The 16,133-nt window shown below is 38.9% G+C and overlaps 1 protein-coding gene across 1 annotated transcript; it reads right to left on the bottom strand.

Annotated features, from left to right (window-relative positions):
• Positions 1-597: 597 nt before the first annotated feature.
• Positions 598-6,192, bottom strand: angptl4 (angiopoietin-like 4). Its single transcript, XM_048164233.1, has 7 exons — positions 5,606-6,192; positions 4,867-4,977; positions 4,674-4,764; positions 2,691-2,804; positions 2,442-2,537; positions 1,867-2,145; positions 598-1,774 (listed from the first exon to the last, which is right to left on the bottom strand). Exons 1-7 carry the CDS (start codon positions 6,110-6,112, stop codon positions 1,590-1,592), a joined length of 1,383 nt encoding a protein of 460 aa, XP_048020190.1. The 5' UTR covers positions 6,113-6,192; the 3' UTR covers positions 598-1,589.
• Between the last annotated feature and the right edge of the window lie 9,941 nt (positions 6,193-16,133).

The raw sequence follows: 16,133 nt of genomic DNA, 5'->3' as shown, positions 1-16,133 counted from the left end.
CATCTACACAGCTAAAAAGATAACTTTACTTCAAAGGTGATATAAGACAGTGGTTCTTCTCTTAAACCGTAAAGCATTTGACTGTTAAATACACTAAACTCATCTGGAAGTAAGTAACTGAAAGCACATTAGTGACGATTTGGCACATTAAGAATTCCTTTTAGGTGTGAAACATTAAGTGTGACACTCTGAAGCCAACGCAACTTAGTTACTTATAGTCAAGTCAAAAGAATAAGCTGATTTACGCTAAGTAAGGTTCACGTGTCTTTAAGACCATATGGCATCACTCCTGTGGGAACATTCAAGGACAGTATTTTTTACTTCGTTTTTTTTTATATGACTATTTTTTGACTGTTAACAGCAGTTCATCTGTGTGGATGACTTATTTGCAGCCATCTGTTCAGTTATATTTGTTGCCATGTTTCTTGTCTCTGGGGCACCGTGCAAGCTCGAGCACCATCAGGACATTCCAGCATCACCTGCCGTGTAGATAAACGTAACCCTCAGGTCTGATAAGAGCTGCGTACATCTGCTTAGCACTTCATACCGAACTGATCCAAACCAATTCACTTTATGAACTTCAGTGACACTGACAGCTTTTTTAAATAAAAATCATTTTTTATTGGTCTCTTCAAGACCAAACTTTTTTCATAAAAACAATAACAAAAGGTTTTACTTCTTGGAAAACATAAATTATAAGCAAAAAGATAAAGAAATACATAATGATTTTTGTACAACACTTAAATAATATGGAAATCAGAGCATGACCGTTTGAAGTTGGCAAGAATACAGCTGTAACGCTACAAAGAAAACAAATATTTCTGTTATTTACAGAGAAGTGACAGCTATAGACATTTAAAGGCAGTCAATGTGACTGAGAAAATAAATCTCCACAGGAACTCCTCATTTGATTTCAAAACAGGAAATACACAAGTAGTCTCAGATCATTTAAGCTTTTGAAAAACAGAGTGTGTACCAGAAAATAACTTCCAACTGAGATTGGATACTTGAAATGACTCGACAGGCAACAAATCTTTCAATGTTCTGCAGATCTACTAATGCATGTCTTTGTCTGTGGATAATGCCTTAAGATAAACAGTGCCTTTACAATAAGCATTCTCAAAAGTACTGGCTCAAGCTTATGTAGCTTATTTGGTCCGTATTTTAGTGGTAAGGTTCTTTAATATCTTCCCCAAGCCTTTTAGTTAAGGGAAGTACTCGCGATGGTGCTTAAGCATCAGGTCTTTTGACGTCACCCTGCCAGATTTGTCTAAACATGTGGCAGATCCTTACAGTGGCCTGCACCATTTAATACATGCTGCTGCTTGCAGAGCTCCAGGCACATTTAGTTCTTTCCAGTCTGATTAAATAAAAGAGCCTATTTTTGCACAGACTGGGATTTGAGTGTCCACCACATTCATGATTCAGACGTTGTCTGTTCTAACAAACAATTGGAAGACACTCCTATAAAGAGCTTTAGACCTTTTCAGCACCAGTTTTGTTATTTTGGCAGGTTACGAATTGCGGTTTCTCCTCCCACATTATTGGATAAGGTCTCATGCACGATTGATTCAGACATCGGACACCCTCTATGACTTGTTTTCGATCTCGGCAGGTGCAATCATCATGGTGGTGGTTTTCAGCGGGTAGTAGCGGCCACGCCAGGTTTTCCAGAACACTCCTTGTTTTCTCTGGTGTCTTTGCTTTGGCGCAGGAGTAACAAAATACCTGCCGTTTAGGTTCGAGCGACCGCAGTTGCTAAACCACCAACCACCTGGAAAGCCAAAAAGGAAACCTATTAAAATGACAACATCACCCGCATAGAAAAATGTAATTTATTTATGGCCAATGGCATCATAATGTTACCTGATAGCTGTTTGGCACAGTTGAGGTCGTTCTTCTGGTCGTTGTCTTTGTCGCGGGTGGAGAAGGGCACTCCGGATGTTTCAGTGGACAGAGAGCTCTCCGGGTTCCCAGCAGGCCTCTCCAGAATGCGCAGGGAATAGTTGCTTTCCTCACCGTTCAGATGGAAAGGGTAGTTGATGCTCTGAACCTCATCCCGCCAATCAGAGAACTGCACCTTGAGGATGTAGTTGCCGCCTTTGGACACAGAATGGATCTTCTCCAGGCCGAGCCAGAACTCACCTGAAAGTGACATTTAAGAGGGATATTTAAGAGACGTGTGTTCTGGTCTAGGAATAGGCCAGGAGATTTAGACACTCTGTAGTTAACTCATTTAAAGGCATTAGGGATACAGGATTTGACAATGTTTCCTCTCCAGACAGGATTGATCTGATCCTCCATCCTTAATCTGCCACTCTACATCCCTTATTAGTTGGTAAATCACTTTGCCTTAATCAAAGTCTACTGAAAGAAGTGGCTGTTTGCTCAGAGCCTGTTGCTCATATGGAAAACGGAGTCAGTTCACATTGGATTCTTACCATCCAGGCTCCCAAAGCCAGTTTGATATGCCTGCCATAGCTGATCAAAGTCTACAGATCCATCCTGGCGTCTCTGAATGACTGTCCATCCTCCTTCTGTGGATACAAGCACAAAACAAAAGGATTAAAAGATGTTCTGAGTGATATATATATTTTTTGGAGGGGGGGTGGGGGGCTAAATGCAATGTGCTTTACCAACAAAGGAGCCTTAGATGCTCTTTTAAGAGGACAAATAAAAGTACCACCTACCAGGTGTCATTTCACAGAAGACCTCAAAAGGCTGGGAGTCAATTGGTTGGATTGTGTACAACCCGCTTGAGGTCTCACCCCTCAGGAACAGCTCATGACAGTCAGAAGCCATAGCTGAAAGAGACAAAAACACCACAGATATGTTTACAAGTCTACAAATGACCTTTACCCACACCTGTATCCAAACGGGTTTTAAAGTTGGCACACAATGGATATTGCTCACACGTCTAGGTAAGTGTTTATCTCATTGTTTAATGGTGAACTAAACCCTTATCTCAAACACAGAACCTTGAACGTGTCACCCAAACACAAAAAAAGCCAACATGGAGTTTTGAACTCCAGGGCAATAGTCCAAATTGACGTGTTGTTATTAAACAAATTGCCGTATTGGTCCAAAAAGCGTTCAATGCTATACGCATTGGCATATATTTCTCAGACAATGACGCTTACAAGGTGCGCTATGTGGCTTACTTTACAAACATCTGCCAAACAAAGGCAGTTTCACATGAGAATTCTGACCTGGCTGGAACAATTGAGGGTGTAAACATGACCTTTCCCCCAGTTCCCAAGCAGACATCCCTCAGTTGCCTCAGACCTCTATAAGCATTCCTTATTCCCTGCCCCCCTTAAGTCCAGCCCTTCACGCCTGCTTCACGTGCACAGCACCCCTCTGCTGACATCACAATGCATGGACAGCGAGTGATCCGGGAATGCCGAGGCTGCTGCTGCTGCTGCTATTTGAGGAGCAACTGCACAGGCCCTCAAGGCGCTATGTGTAAGATGGGAGTCAGATGCCAAAAAAAAAGAAGTTTGGTATCTATCAACTGACAATATATAAAAAAAATATATATATATATATATATATATATATATATATATATATGTGTGTATGTGTGTTAAAAAACTACACAAATAATGGAGCAAATTTAAAAAACAAAGGCTCAAAGCATATGGCATTAAGTGAAGTGGTCTTCTGGCACACTTCTCATTCACTTCAATAAAGGGGTAGTCTGTGTGGATGAGTAGAGGCAGGGGGGTCTGAGGGGGATATAGTCTGGCTCTGACAGATCTAGGGTAAAGGTTACATGTTTTCTGAGAGAAATGACGTGTTTTTTGGAGTGATCTCTCCTCGAGAGGGAAAGTCTGTACAAAGTTCACGGTCCAAAAATATGCACTCTGTACTTTATGGTTTTCACTGGATTAAAGCCAGGAAATGTAATCTAAGGTACATCCTATACTATTTCTGAAAAAAATAAGCCCTCCCTTTGCTCTTGGCCAGATTTGTAACAAATCTCTGCATGCTTGTGACCCTGAGCTAACACGGTCCGAGACTGATGAACTTGCACACAATTGGAAGGTGTCCAGGGAAACGGTTTCTTTTAAAGCATTCTTTGAATCCCACTGATGTCAGAACTCGCCATTAAAGGCTTTATTGTGTTGGTTTGGATGACTGTTCTGGCCAATGTGTTTCTGCTAGGTTCACCTTTCACCTACTTAGAGGCAGCCATTGCTCTGAAATGGAGTTTCTTATAAATAAACCATTTCCTACCCTCACACATCTACAGAAAAAAAAAAAATTAAAAATTAAAAAAAATTAAGGTTTAATGTTTGAGATGGTGCCTTATTTCCATGAAGCATTTTCCAAATGTTTTCAAGATCTTTCCCCTAACTATACATGTTCTATCAACATTATGCAGTTATCATCATAAAACAAGTCCCAGCATGCCCTTTGTCAAGGGCAAAACCTCCTTTTGTATGTTTTATTTTTAGTATAGATGCAATTATAATATATTGTGTTAGAGGCTGTTTAAGGCAGAGATGGTCCACTTTTACAAATGTGAATCAGAGGATTTGTAACGACTTCTTTTAGTGAGCATATACATTTTATTAACTTACTAACTTATAATGTATTTTTTGTGTTTACTGAAACACAGTTTTTTTAAACATATAATTATATGTAAATTATATAATAAATAAACTTACCAACAGGTGAATCTCGCTGTTCAGAGCTCGCGTTCAGATGAACTTCATCCTCCTTCCGTTTGAGAGAAGATAGTTCTTTTTTCATTTGAATCTAGTGCACATAACATGAATATTTTGAATAAGTTTACAGTCTTAGATTTAATATTAATACCACACTATTTTGTAGTTATATTGTGTATTATAGTATTTTTACCTGGTTTTGGAGGGTTCGAATTCGAACATTTTGTTTATCCAGTTTTTCTTGCTGTTGCTTGATGCGCTCGACCAGGTCATCGATGCGTTTATTTTGCGCCTCCAGCATCCACTGAAATCAGAAATGGTTTGCCATTAGTCTTTATTCAAACTCAAAACAGGGCCTTTTCCAGCAGACCGAAAACGATAGCTGTTGTGTGGACAATTAAAGTCGTGTATTTTCCAGTATAACCGGTCCTGTATAATCTTTTCAATCGACACATCTATTCTTCTGTACATTGTTATGTAACTCGAAGATCTAAAAACGGCTGCACGCGTATGAAACACTTCAGGTACTGTTAGGCTTGTTTCTTTAAGAAAGGACGAAGGCAAACGGACTTCAAACTTTCCAGGAGGTCAGTAGGCCTCTGTCATTTTTCTTTGTCTGTACATAACTACAACCTTGCACGTACAACACGGCTTTGAGTCCATGCCATGAAGAGTTCACGCCCACAAACGTGCCTGTTATGCGCTTGTGTGCGGTTCAATGGTCTGTTGGAAATGCAGGCTTTTAAAATATCTTAAACTAATCAAATTCATTCTTGTTTAGTCAATTTAAGTTAACAAATATGTGCAAAAACACAAACATTACTGTCATACTGCCATAGACTTACTACATCTACCATGTCAGGTAGATGATATGTAGTAAGTCTATGGCTAAAACACTTTCTTTTAGCCCTGAAATAAGGTTTTGCATTCACCTGAATGATCCGGGCATCACTGTAGTTGCCATTGGCAGCTTCCAAACCCTCTCCTTGCATCAAGCCATCTACTTTTTCTTCCAGCTTATTCATTCTCTCATGATCCTTCTGTCTGTCTTTGAGAAGCTCCTTAGTCTTCTCCCTCAGATCCGTGGACACGTTTAGGATCAGCCTCTCGCTTTCTTCCAAACTCTGGGCTTTTGCTTTCAGCGCCACACTGTCTTCTTGAAGCATTTGAGTCAGCTTGCCAAGCTCGGATACGGTGACGTTGAACACCTTCATCTTAATGGTGATGTCTCTCACCTGGCCTTTGGTCTTGTCCACATGCTCTTTCAGACCCTGTCCTAGCTGCAGCAGCCCATGTGCAAGCACATTGACATCATCCCATGCCGCATACTGAACTCTCTTCTCTTTTCCAGCAGCAGCTCCTCTCCTCTCCAGCGGGAAGCTCGTCCCGGAGCTTGCCAAGACTGTGATGCATAGCAGATTTGCCAGTGGTACCTTCATCTTGCTTGTTTTGTGTCTTTGGTTGTCTGGTTATTCTAGAGATCGCAGTATTCTCAAGAGCACAGGCTCATGCTGTTGAAGGGCTAACTTGTTTTTATACCCGTTCTGAGCTGTCTAGTGTGATCTGATTGGCTGGCCATCTGGAGGGAGTGTGTGAGTCTGCTCAGGTTTCAGCCTCCTCCCCCTTAACCATATTTGCTTCTAATGTGGACCATGATGTAAGAATGGACTTGGTTGCAACCTGAAAACCTGTTGATTTCTCATCATTTTTAAGATTTTGAAAATTGAGTGTAGGCTTACAACAATTATGAGCAATTTAGTTGATTCATAGGTTTGTATGTGTACCTAATAAGTTTGACTTTTGGTCAGCAGCTGGTTTCATTGATTATATTCTGTTTTTTTTTTTTGCACATTATTTCACACAAACAATCCTACTGAGACAATTGAGGTGTGAAGTAAATACTGAATCATACCAACCAGTAACAACATCAGTTTGGTACATCCTACAGTACCCACTATTAATTTTCAAGTAGTGGACATTCATAAACATTATTTAGTAAAACTACATAGTTTAGAGAGGAATTATTTAGTTTCTTGGTCTGAATGGACGTCACAGCTTTCCCAGTGTGAAGTCATTATTGCGGAAGAGGCTTTGAGTGAAGCGACGAGGTGAACGTGCTGCAGCTGAGTACTGTGGTCTGAGGTGGTCTGTTCCACTGCCAGCACAGAGCAGTGTGAGAATTAGGGGAAAGTTCATGCTCACTGAAAGACAGCATTCACTGGAGCCTTCTGAAGACTACACTTGGTTACCACTTCAGGTGATGCCTGAGAGTTTGCCCTCAGAACTTGCCCATAGAAAAGCAATACTCTTGTGTTTTGTTGTTATTCTATCTTGTGATACAGAGGATTAGGTGTTTATTCCAGTTGGGTGATTATCAAAGTGAAAGTATTAGAGTTTACCCTTCAGCAGTCAAAAGCTTTTCAGGGTTTTTTCAGAGAGAGAGATTTGCTTGTTTTTATAGTGTACGGTGTGCAGACATGGTCAAAACAGGATTTAACGTTAGTAAGTGGAGCAGAAGCCAGGACTTGATTGTTGGTGAAAATGATGTCAGTCACAACTGGAATTATGTCTCTAATATATTGATATGTGTTATGAATGACTATGTACACTATTGCTCAAAAGTTTAGTTTTTTTTTAAATAAATCAATACTTTTATTGAGCAAGGATGCACTAAATTGATCAAAAGTGACAGTAAATAATTTTAAATTGTCAAAAAAAAAAAAAAAAAATCAAATAAATGCTGTTGTTTCGAACTTTATAACATCAAAGAATCCTGAAAAAAAATAATCACAGAAATATTTAGCAGCACCACTGATAATAAAATGTTTCTTGAGCAGCAAATCAGCATATTAGAATGATTTCTGAATGATCATGTGACACTGAAGACTGGAGGAATGATGCTGAAAATTCAGCTTTCCCATCATAAATTATATATTAAAATATATTGCAATATTAAAAAAATATTGACTGCTGAAATAATATATTATTTCAGAATATTATCATTTTTTTATCAAATAAATGCAGCCATGATTAGTACAGGATACTTCTTTCAAAAACATTTAAAGGCAATGTATGACTTACAGGCTTTACTCAAAGCTATGCAGAAAACGTCATCCAAATGAAATGCCTGTGTAATTTAATGTGATGCATGTAAACACTTCAATTTTAAGAAAATTTCAAGCCTGAAGGGTGTTTCATGATTAATGCTGGATTGACGAAGCATTTTCTACCATTTCCAGTCTTAGTAAACCAACTTTCAGGGTGTGTTTGCTTCTCAATTCCAATGACGTGAGGCAAACAATAAAACAAACACTTATTCAGTTGTTTCAGCTGGTCATATAATACCATGCACGCCTTTTGGTGGATCACTCTAATTGAATCACATGTCGTTGTTTTAACACTCTTTAACACTGTTTTGCTTAGTACTCTCATAGCTGTTAGACAGCGGGTGATATCTTAAACCTGACCACTCTTCATAATGACAGGTCAGAACATTTGGCATGGGATTTTAATGTACGCATCATCTGTGAAGCACAGTGCATATGCATCTCTCCTAGTCTTTTCAGATGCTGAGTAGCCCTGAAGAGAATCATTAGCATATGAATGACGGGGATATTCAGTATCTGCCTTGTCTACGAGTTTCCCAGAAACACTGATGACAGCAGTTAGTCATCCGCCTGAATCACGATGCCGGAACCAAAGGAACAGCTGCATTTTTTGACTCTAATATGCTCCCGGCGGGACAACCTTTTACCCACATTCTAAATGCACAACATCTGCATCACAGAAGAGCATTAAGATTTATGCGAAAGAGGCGCTATAGGTGCATAAGCTATGGACGTCTAAGGAAATGTTTACAGAATCATAGTTAAGTTCCTCTTCTTGAAGAAGTATTGTTAATACAATTTTGTTTTACTAACCAGTGGCTAACAAAAGCATCACTGGGTCCTTGGTTCAATAGATAACACATAAAGCCTTGATAGCTGTCACATGATGAACATATGACTCTATTGCATTAATTCTCTTTTTTTTGGATATCTCCTGTTAAAAAGTTACTTGCCTTAATTTCCATTTAACCATAAGTCAGAAACATTTTGATTTGTCATAGATGATGCTGAACTATATAAACAGTACAGTATTTTTACAATAAGAAATCTAAATACTGTCTGTTCTGACTTGTTCAAGCTTCAACAAGAAGATATCGCTGTATTTTGGGTGATTGCATCATAAAAGTTGCCACCCATCCATATACTGTATGTATGACTCAGTTTTAACACTACCTGGTTTTTTTTTTTAAATTTTATTATTAAGAGCATTGTAAAACAAGAAATTCCTCTGTATATCGTTCAAGTCATATCCAGAGTGAGATGAACACTGGCATATGAGCACGTCTATATGCTCACCAAGGCTGTGTTTATTTGAACAAACAAACCGACTAACCAACAAAAAAATCCCAGTAAGATCACTAATATTGTGAAATATTTTTAGCAGTCATTTCTTTAGACCTCAGTGTCACATGATGTCCTTCAGAAATCATTCTAATATGCTGATATGCTGCTCAAGAAAAAAAAATCTTATTATTATCAGTTTAAAAGAGATTTATATTTTTTGTAGAAACCATGATATATATTTTTTCAGGATTTTCATAAATAGAACGTTCAAAGAACTGTGGTGTATGCTGTGGTATGGTTATATGTGACATGAGCATGACTTCAGTCATAAGATTTGTACTGTCATAGAGTGGTTATCCTCTTCTGCATGTTTGTAGTATTTCTGTGAACGTGATGTTGAGGACTGTGTAAATCCATGTCCGACTTGTAACTACACCTGTTAATGTGGAAGGCAATCCTTTAAGACATTTTTGAGACTTTTCCAGAACAAGGCCCAATTTGTTGTGAGCTATATACCACACATAGATAACTACATGTTGCATGCTTGATAAGAATGAAATGAAAGTTAAAGAAACAATGAAAACATATAAACTGAGACATAATTGTTACTGAAACCTCTTTACTCAGAGCAGAACTCAACTATTCCAGAACAGTTTGTTCTAAATGTATACTAAACCACATCTGGGCATGTGTTCAACCGCGTACGTGCTTGAAAGGAGAGCATTTTGGGACCGTCCAGACTCCAGAGAATGTTCTTCTGCCTCCTTGTGGTAGAGGTTATATTCCCTCAGCCCAAATCCCACAGTGCAGTGCATAGCCGTCATCATCACCTCAAGGTCTGTTAATCAGACACTCCTAAAGCACTGGAAATAACACATTTCCTCTCTAGTTAGAACACATATAAGGTGAAAATGGCCTGCTGTGAATCTCTGATGTGCTTTCTGTACATGGACAAAAATTATTATTTTTTGAACCTATTGTAATTTATTGCTCAAGATTCCATATGCATATAATTTTTAAAAAATCTTAATAAATGTGGATTTGCATACCCATTTTGTAGAGGATCATCATGATAATCTGGATATTTCAGATGATTTGTTTTGTGGAATTTATCAAATAGCTTCATCAGGGCAGCACTAAATAAAATAAAGCTGTGTCTCAATCAACTGCTAAAGTTTGATTAATCAGCAGAGGACAGCAGCTTGGCACCATCAGGTTCATTTAATATGACACACTGATATGACAAAATGCAGCAGCTGTTGTTTATATACTTGCAGGCATCTGATATTCTATGTGCCCTTTCGGTTTTTAGTGGTGCATGCCATGGTACTATTTTGGTTGAGCATTCATTCAGATCCTGCAAAGATGAGAGACAAACTGACTTAAAATGCAGTCTTGTATGCGCATTCAGACTGAAATATGCACGGTGCATAGTTGAATCTGTTAGTGTGGAACTCTTGAGACTGGGAGAGGACAGGATGTACATACTTTGCAGATGCATAAATGTCTTAACATTTTTCTGCTACAGCTGTGTGCAGTCATACTGAAGATTCATACAACTTTACACACAGGACTCCTAAAAGCGTGGCAGTATGATATTGTAGACTTTAAACAATACAAAAATTCTTTTTTTTTTTTTTTGGCACTGTTGGCACTTTTGGGAAAAAAATGATCATATAGTGTTTGTCAAAACTGAAACTGTATAGCATAATTTTACATTCAATGCATTTAGCTCTCATTGTTTATTTTCTTATTATTTTCTTATCTCAAAATGTTCTCATTCTGATGCTGGTGGCACAGTTGGGTTTTATTGTTATTGATGTGCATTCACTCGCCCGAGACATACAAATGCAAGATGCTTTTTATACACGGTAATTTCATAATAAACCATATTCCTGTGGGACAAAAGATTACTTTTAAGGAGTTTAGTGCTCAAAGAACCAGTTTCACGTGTCATTTCTAGAGAAATGATTAGTGCAATACTTCTGAGTAAACGGAAACATATATTGTGTTAACCATCACATAAATCATTTGCTTTTTAGTCAGTAATGATCAAAAGGTTAATAGTTCCATTTATTTAGCCATATTAATGAATATATGCATTGTGTATCTGTAAACAATATTATTTTTCTTGCATTTTCACCTCTAGATGCCCTGTCAGTTCTAGAATCAGGTTGCAGCCTGTCATGTAACATTTCTGTCAGTTAAGTTTTATTGGATTCCATGTTATGAAACACTTTTCTAGTTGGGACCTATTTAACTTTCAGAACATCTGCTATAGGCAACCCCCTGTGACTTTAAAAATAAACAACATTAGGGAATTGTTAACTTTTCATTCCCTAAGGAGTCCTAGACAAGAGGCAAAACAAACGGAGAACTGGGAGCGTGCAGGCAGTGCATTTTTCCATGATCTGCAAAGATAATATGCCACATGTCTATACATATTCCAGAAGTGGAAAGATGTTTAACTCTGTGGGAACTGTTTCTAAGAGAATAATGACATGGGATATACAGAAAATGTATATTATATTGTCACACATTGCCACTTTTTCAGATGAAGATTTAGCCCAGCATGACATCTTATGAATCACTGTCTACTTGTTTGAATAATTTTATGTTCACTACATTTAGATACTATATATCTATATTTTCTTTATAGTGTGTGTACTTCATCAGATTTTACTCCGCCAACCAAAATTGTTCCAAACAAATCAAAATCAGAATCACTGCTGCATAAAACGTAATAAATATGGTCATGTATATGTACATTCCAGCAACTATTTCATACCAGAAGCATTAACATTTGATGCCACTTCCTAGAAACTCCACAATGAAAAAATTCAAGAGCGACAATTGATTCATGCATGAGTTCATGCTGTCTGGTTTGTCTAACATGACAGCAAGTAATTGAAATACTGTGTTTTTTGTTTCCAGTCATATGCTCCTTTTGTGCCTAGTACCTGTACTTGAAATGAAAACAATGTATGACATCCTATTATGCATGTGCAGACACTGTTAAATATCTGACAACACTTAATTACAGCAACACTTAATTAATATTGCATTATCATTCATTCATTTATAACACACAAGGCAGAGTTGTACCTAAAGTTATAAACTTTCAGTGATCTAAAGCAATAACAGTAAAGTCTAGATAACAGACTTGTTTTCCACAGATAAAACATGCATTGTCGATTATACTTTTTCTTTTTTGCAAGGCCATGTATTGTCTAATCAGGTTTGTTTGAGTTTCGTACTTTTCAACCTTACTATGCTCACCAAAACATCAAAATCGCCCTTGAACCTTGTCTTGTTTCATTTCTATTGGCTTAGCTTGGTGAAAAACATATTGTTGTCATCTTAAGACAGAAAAAAAAAAAATTGAAAAGCAGTGATTTCTCATCAGTGAAAACAATATTATACTAAGATTACAGATTTGCATATATTTGGTGAAGTAACATGTTAATGTACACTACCACTCAAAAGTTTGGGGTTGGTAAGATTTTTAATGTTTTTGAAATAATTCTCTTATGCTTACCAAGGCTCCATTTTAAACAGTAATGTTGTAAAATAGTATTACGATTTAAAATAACTTTTTTCTATTTTAACATATTTTAAAATGTAATTTAATTATTTTAAAATGCCTATTCCTGTGATGGTAAAGCTGAATTTCCAGCATCCATTACTCCAGTCTTCAGTGTCACATGATCCTTCAGAAATCACTTTAATATGCTGATTTGCTGCTTAAGAAACATTTCTTATTATTATCAATTTTTAAAAAAAAAGTTGTGCTGCTTAATATTTTTGGAAACCATGATACAATTTTTCAGTATTCTTTGATGAATAGAAAGTTCAAAAGAACAGCATTTCTTTGAAATAGAAATCTTTTGTAACAGTGAAAAGTCTTCTGTTGTCAGGGGGTGGATGTAGTTTAAATCCTAAGGATGAGGCGTGATGCAGAATGAACAATGCTAATAGACTTTAACTAAAGAGCAATAACACAAGAACCATAAACGTTAACAAATTAACACTTAACCCCCGGAAAGCGTGTCCTCATGCTGTACACAAGTTCAAACTGAAGAGGGAGGGAAGGGGCTCTGGAGGAGAACAAAAAACAGACAGAAAGAGACATTAAGAAGAAGATGACCAGAGGAACCAGGGAGGAGATGAAGGTGGGAGGAGCCAGGACGGGGATGGGAGGAACCAGAGGATGACCCAGAGCCATGACAGGGTAAAGGCCCATGGTGGAGCCTTGGTGGAGAGGCTGGGTGGAACCAGGGAGATGATACACTGAGGAGGAACCTGTGGAGGTGGAGACCTAGGCGGAGCCGAAGAGGTCAAAACCCAGGGTAATACTGAAGGCCTGGAGGGCCATGGTGGAGCTGAAGGTGGGCATGACTGAGGTAGAGGCATTGGCTTGTCAGACCGGGGCGGAGACGGTGGAAGTGAGGACAGTGATTGACCAGAAGGAAGGAGGAGCCTGGCAGAGCCAGAGGGGTGGAGGGTCAAGGTGCAGCTGCTGACTCGGAAGTCTGAGACGACGCCAGAGTGACAATGGACCAAGGTGGAGCCAGAGGGACGATGGACAAAAGTGGAGCCAGAGGGACGAGGGAGCTGGCGGAGCCTGAGGGATGGCAGTCCGAGGTGGAGCTGATGGGTCGAAGGGCTGAGGTGGAGTCCTGGGCTTGGAGGCTTGAGGAAGAGCTAAAGGATCCACAGGCCAAGGTGGAGCTGATGACTAGGAAGCCCCAGGTGGATCCGTGCAGCAGAGTGGAACTACAGGAGGAGCCAAGGGGCTGAAGGGAGACAACAGAGGTGAGGCATAGGAACTGGATGGCTTTGGTACCGCAGGTGGGAGAGGGAGGTTGGGCAGGACCATCCGCAACAAAGGAGACTTGGTGATAGACGACGAAACCTTGGTGCTAGGCTAAACCATGGGAGACAAAGACAACTTGGAACTGGGCATTCCCAGCAATGACTGAGATGACTTGGAACTGGGCTGGCAATGTCCTTATCAGCAAGGCAGATGGTAAAAGGTGAGTCATTTTGTACAAGCAACCACTCCACATATTCAGCGAAGCTCCCTCGTGGACCATCCATGGGCAGGTGTACATTTCACCACTCGTTAAGCCCGGTGTGATAGAACGCATATAGCGAGTGGTCAGGATAGTGGGTTAGGCACACCAGGTCGAGAAAATCCATTGTGTGATCCTTGAGGGAGCAATCCTCCTGATCCAGCAGGAGGAAGCTAACTGCAGCATATCCATATCCAATATCCATAGTAAAAATCGTCGTATTAATCGTCTTTTGGGTTCTGCGTTCTGTCAAGTGGTACATGTATTTAAATCCCAAGGACAATGCTTGACGCTGAATGAACAATGATAATAGACACTAATTTACACAAAGAGAAAAAAATACAACACAAGAACCATAAACATTAATGCAAAACACTGAACATAAAAACAAGGGGCTTAAATACACTGGGATAGATGATTAACGGAACAGGGAACAGTTGTGAACTAATCAGAAACCATGTCAACTAATGATTAACTCAAACACAGGGAAAACAGAGACAAAGAAAACAATGACTAGTCAAGTCAAGACACCTTTATTTATATAGCGCTTTTTACAATAGAGATTGTTTCAAAGCAGCTTTACAGTGATAACAGGAAGATTATGTAATAAAGTTTGTTTTGGCTGTACAGCAGCTCTAGAAGAAAATAGTGTCATTGTCCAGCTTAAGTAAGTTCAGTGTTGAGTCATTTCCATTTAAAAAAAGTTATTAACTTAGTTCATTTATCTATACAGCAGCTCTGGAGAAAACAGTGATGTCATCGTCTAGCTTATTTCAGTTCTCATACAAAGGTGTCAGTGCAGGCAGATCAGTAATATTGTTGAATATTAAGTGTCCCCAACTAAGCAAGCCAGAGGCAACAGTAGCAAGGAACCCAAACTCCATCAGGTGACAGAAAGCAGAACAAAACCTTGGGAAAAACCAGGCTCAGTCAGGGAGCCAGTTCTCCTCTACCCAACAAACGAAAAGTACATGATTATGATTCAGGCAGCATTACAGGTCAGAAGTCAGACTGGATCGAAACATTCAGTTCCATCTATTTGAAGATCGGATTCATCAAGCCGGTACGGAGACGGGTTTGTTGAGGATCTGTGCCACTGGCTGTCGTGTCAATGAGGCCTTCACAGGGGATAGTCTAGTTGACACAATCTCTGCTGACACTTCAGGGATGTGTTGTGCTCATATTTAGGCACAGGTCCTTCGTCTGATCTGGATACGGCCCGGATCCGGCTGACTACGGTAAACCTCGGGATAAACAGAGACTAATATTAGCGTAGATGCCATTCTTCTTATGATATAACAAGTTCATTGGGTGTTATAGGAAGTGTTCCTGGTTCTGGCTAACCTCATTTATGCAGTCTAACAATCATTTAACTGATTTGAAAATAGAAATTGATAACTTGCTATATGTATGCCGGGTTAAAGAGATGTGTTTTTAGTCTAGATTTAAACTGACAGAGTGTGTCTGCTTCCCAAACAATGCTAAGAAGACTGTTCCAAAGTTTAGGTGCTAAATAGGAAAAGGATCTACCGCCAGCGGCTGATTTTAATATTCTAGGTATTATCAACTGCCCAGAATTTTGAGATCGCAATACACTTGAAAGACTATAATGTGTTGAAAGCCCGCTCAAGTTCTGGGGAGCAAAACTAGAAACTAAACAAGACAACACAATGAAAGTAAACATGACATGACTGTGACAGCTGTCACTTTTTCATCAATTTAATGGGTCCATGCCTAATAAAAGTATTAATTTCTTTCCAAATTTTTTTACTTTTGAACGAGTGTACTTGGAAGAGCCTTCAAAGATCAGGGCCCAATACAAATATTATATTATATTATATCATTTTAAAGTGGAGGGATTGCTCAATTTTTTCTTTAAAGGTTTTTTGTACACTAATTTTTGTGCACTTTTTCTGAGGTCAAAAGTTGCTCTGCATGTCCTACAGTAATCTCTGTGCTCTGTGAAAATGATTAAAACTGTCCTTGGGGCCTTC

The sequence above is a fragment of the Megalobrama amblycephala genome, linkage group LG17 (assembly GCF_018812025.1).
Source record: "Megalobrama amblycephala isolate DHTTF-2021 linkage group LG17, ASM1881202v1, whole genome shotgun sequence".
NCBI lineage: Eukaryota > Metazoa > Chordata > Actinopteri > Cypriniformes > Xenocyprididae > Megalobrama > Megalobrama amblycephala.
This window is presented reverse-complemented; position numbering and strand designations above follow the sequence as displayed.

What these genes read in the sequence shown, in the direction of transcription:
- angptl4 (XM_048164233.1), bottom strand. Translation starts at nt 6,112, where the DNA reads ATGAAGGTACCACTGGCAAATCTGCTATGCATCACAGTCTTGGCAAGC. An exon ending in ACAGCGAGATTCACCTGTTG is followed by an intron (nt 2,805 to 4,673) that starts GTAAGTTTATTT and finishes TGTCTCTTTCAG; the next exon opens with CTATGGCTTCTGACTGTCAT. An exon ending in TGGCTTTGGGAGCCTGGATG is followed by an intron (nt 2,146 to 2,441) that starts GTAAGAATCCAA and finishes TGTCACTTTCAG; the next exon opens with GTGAGTTCTGGCTCGGCCTG.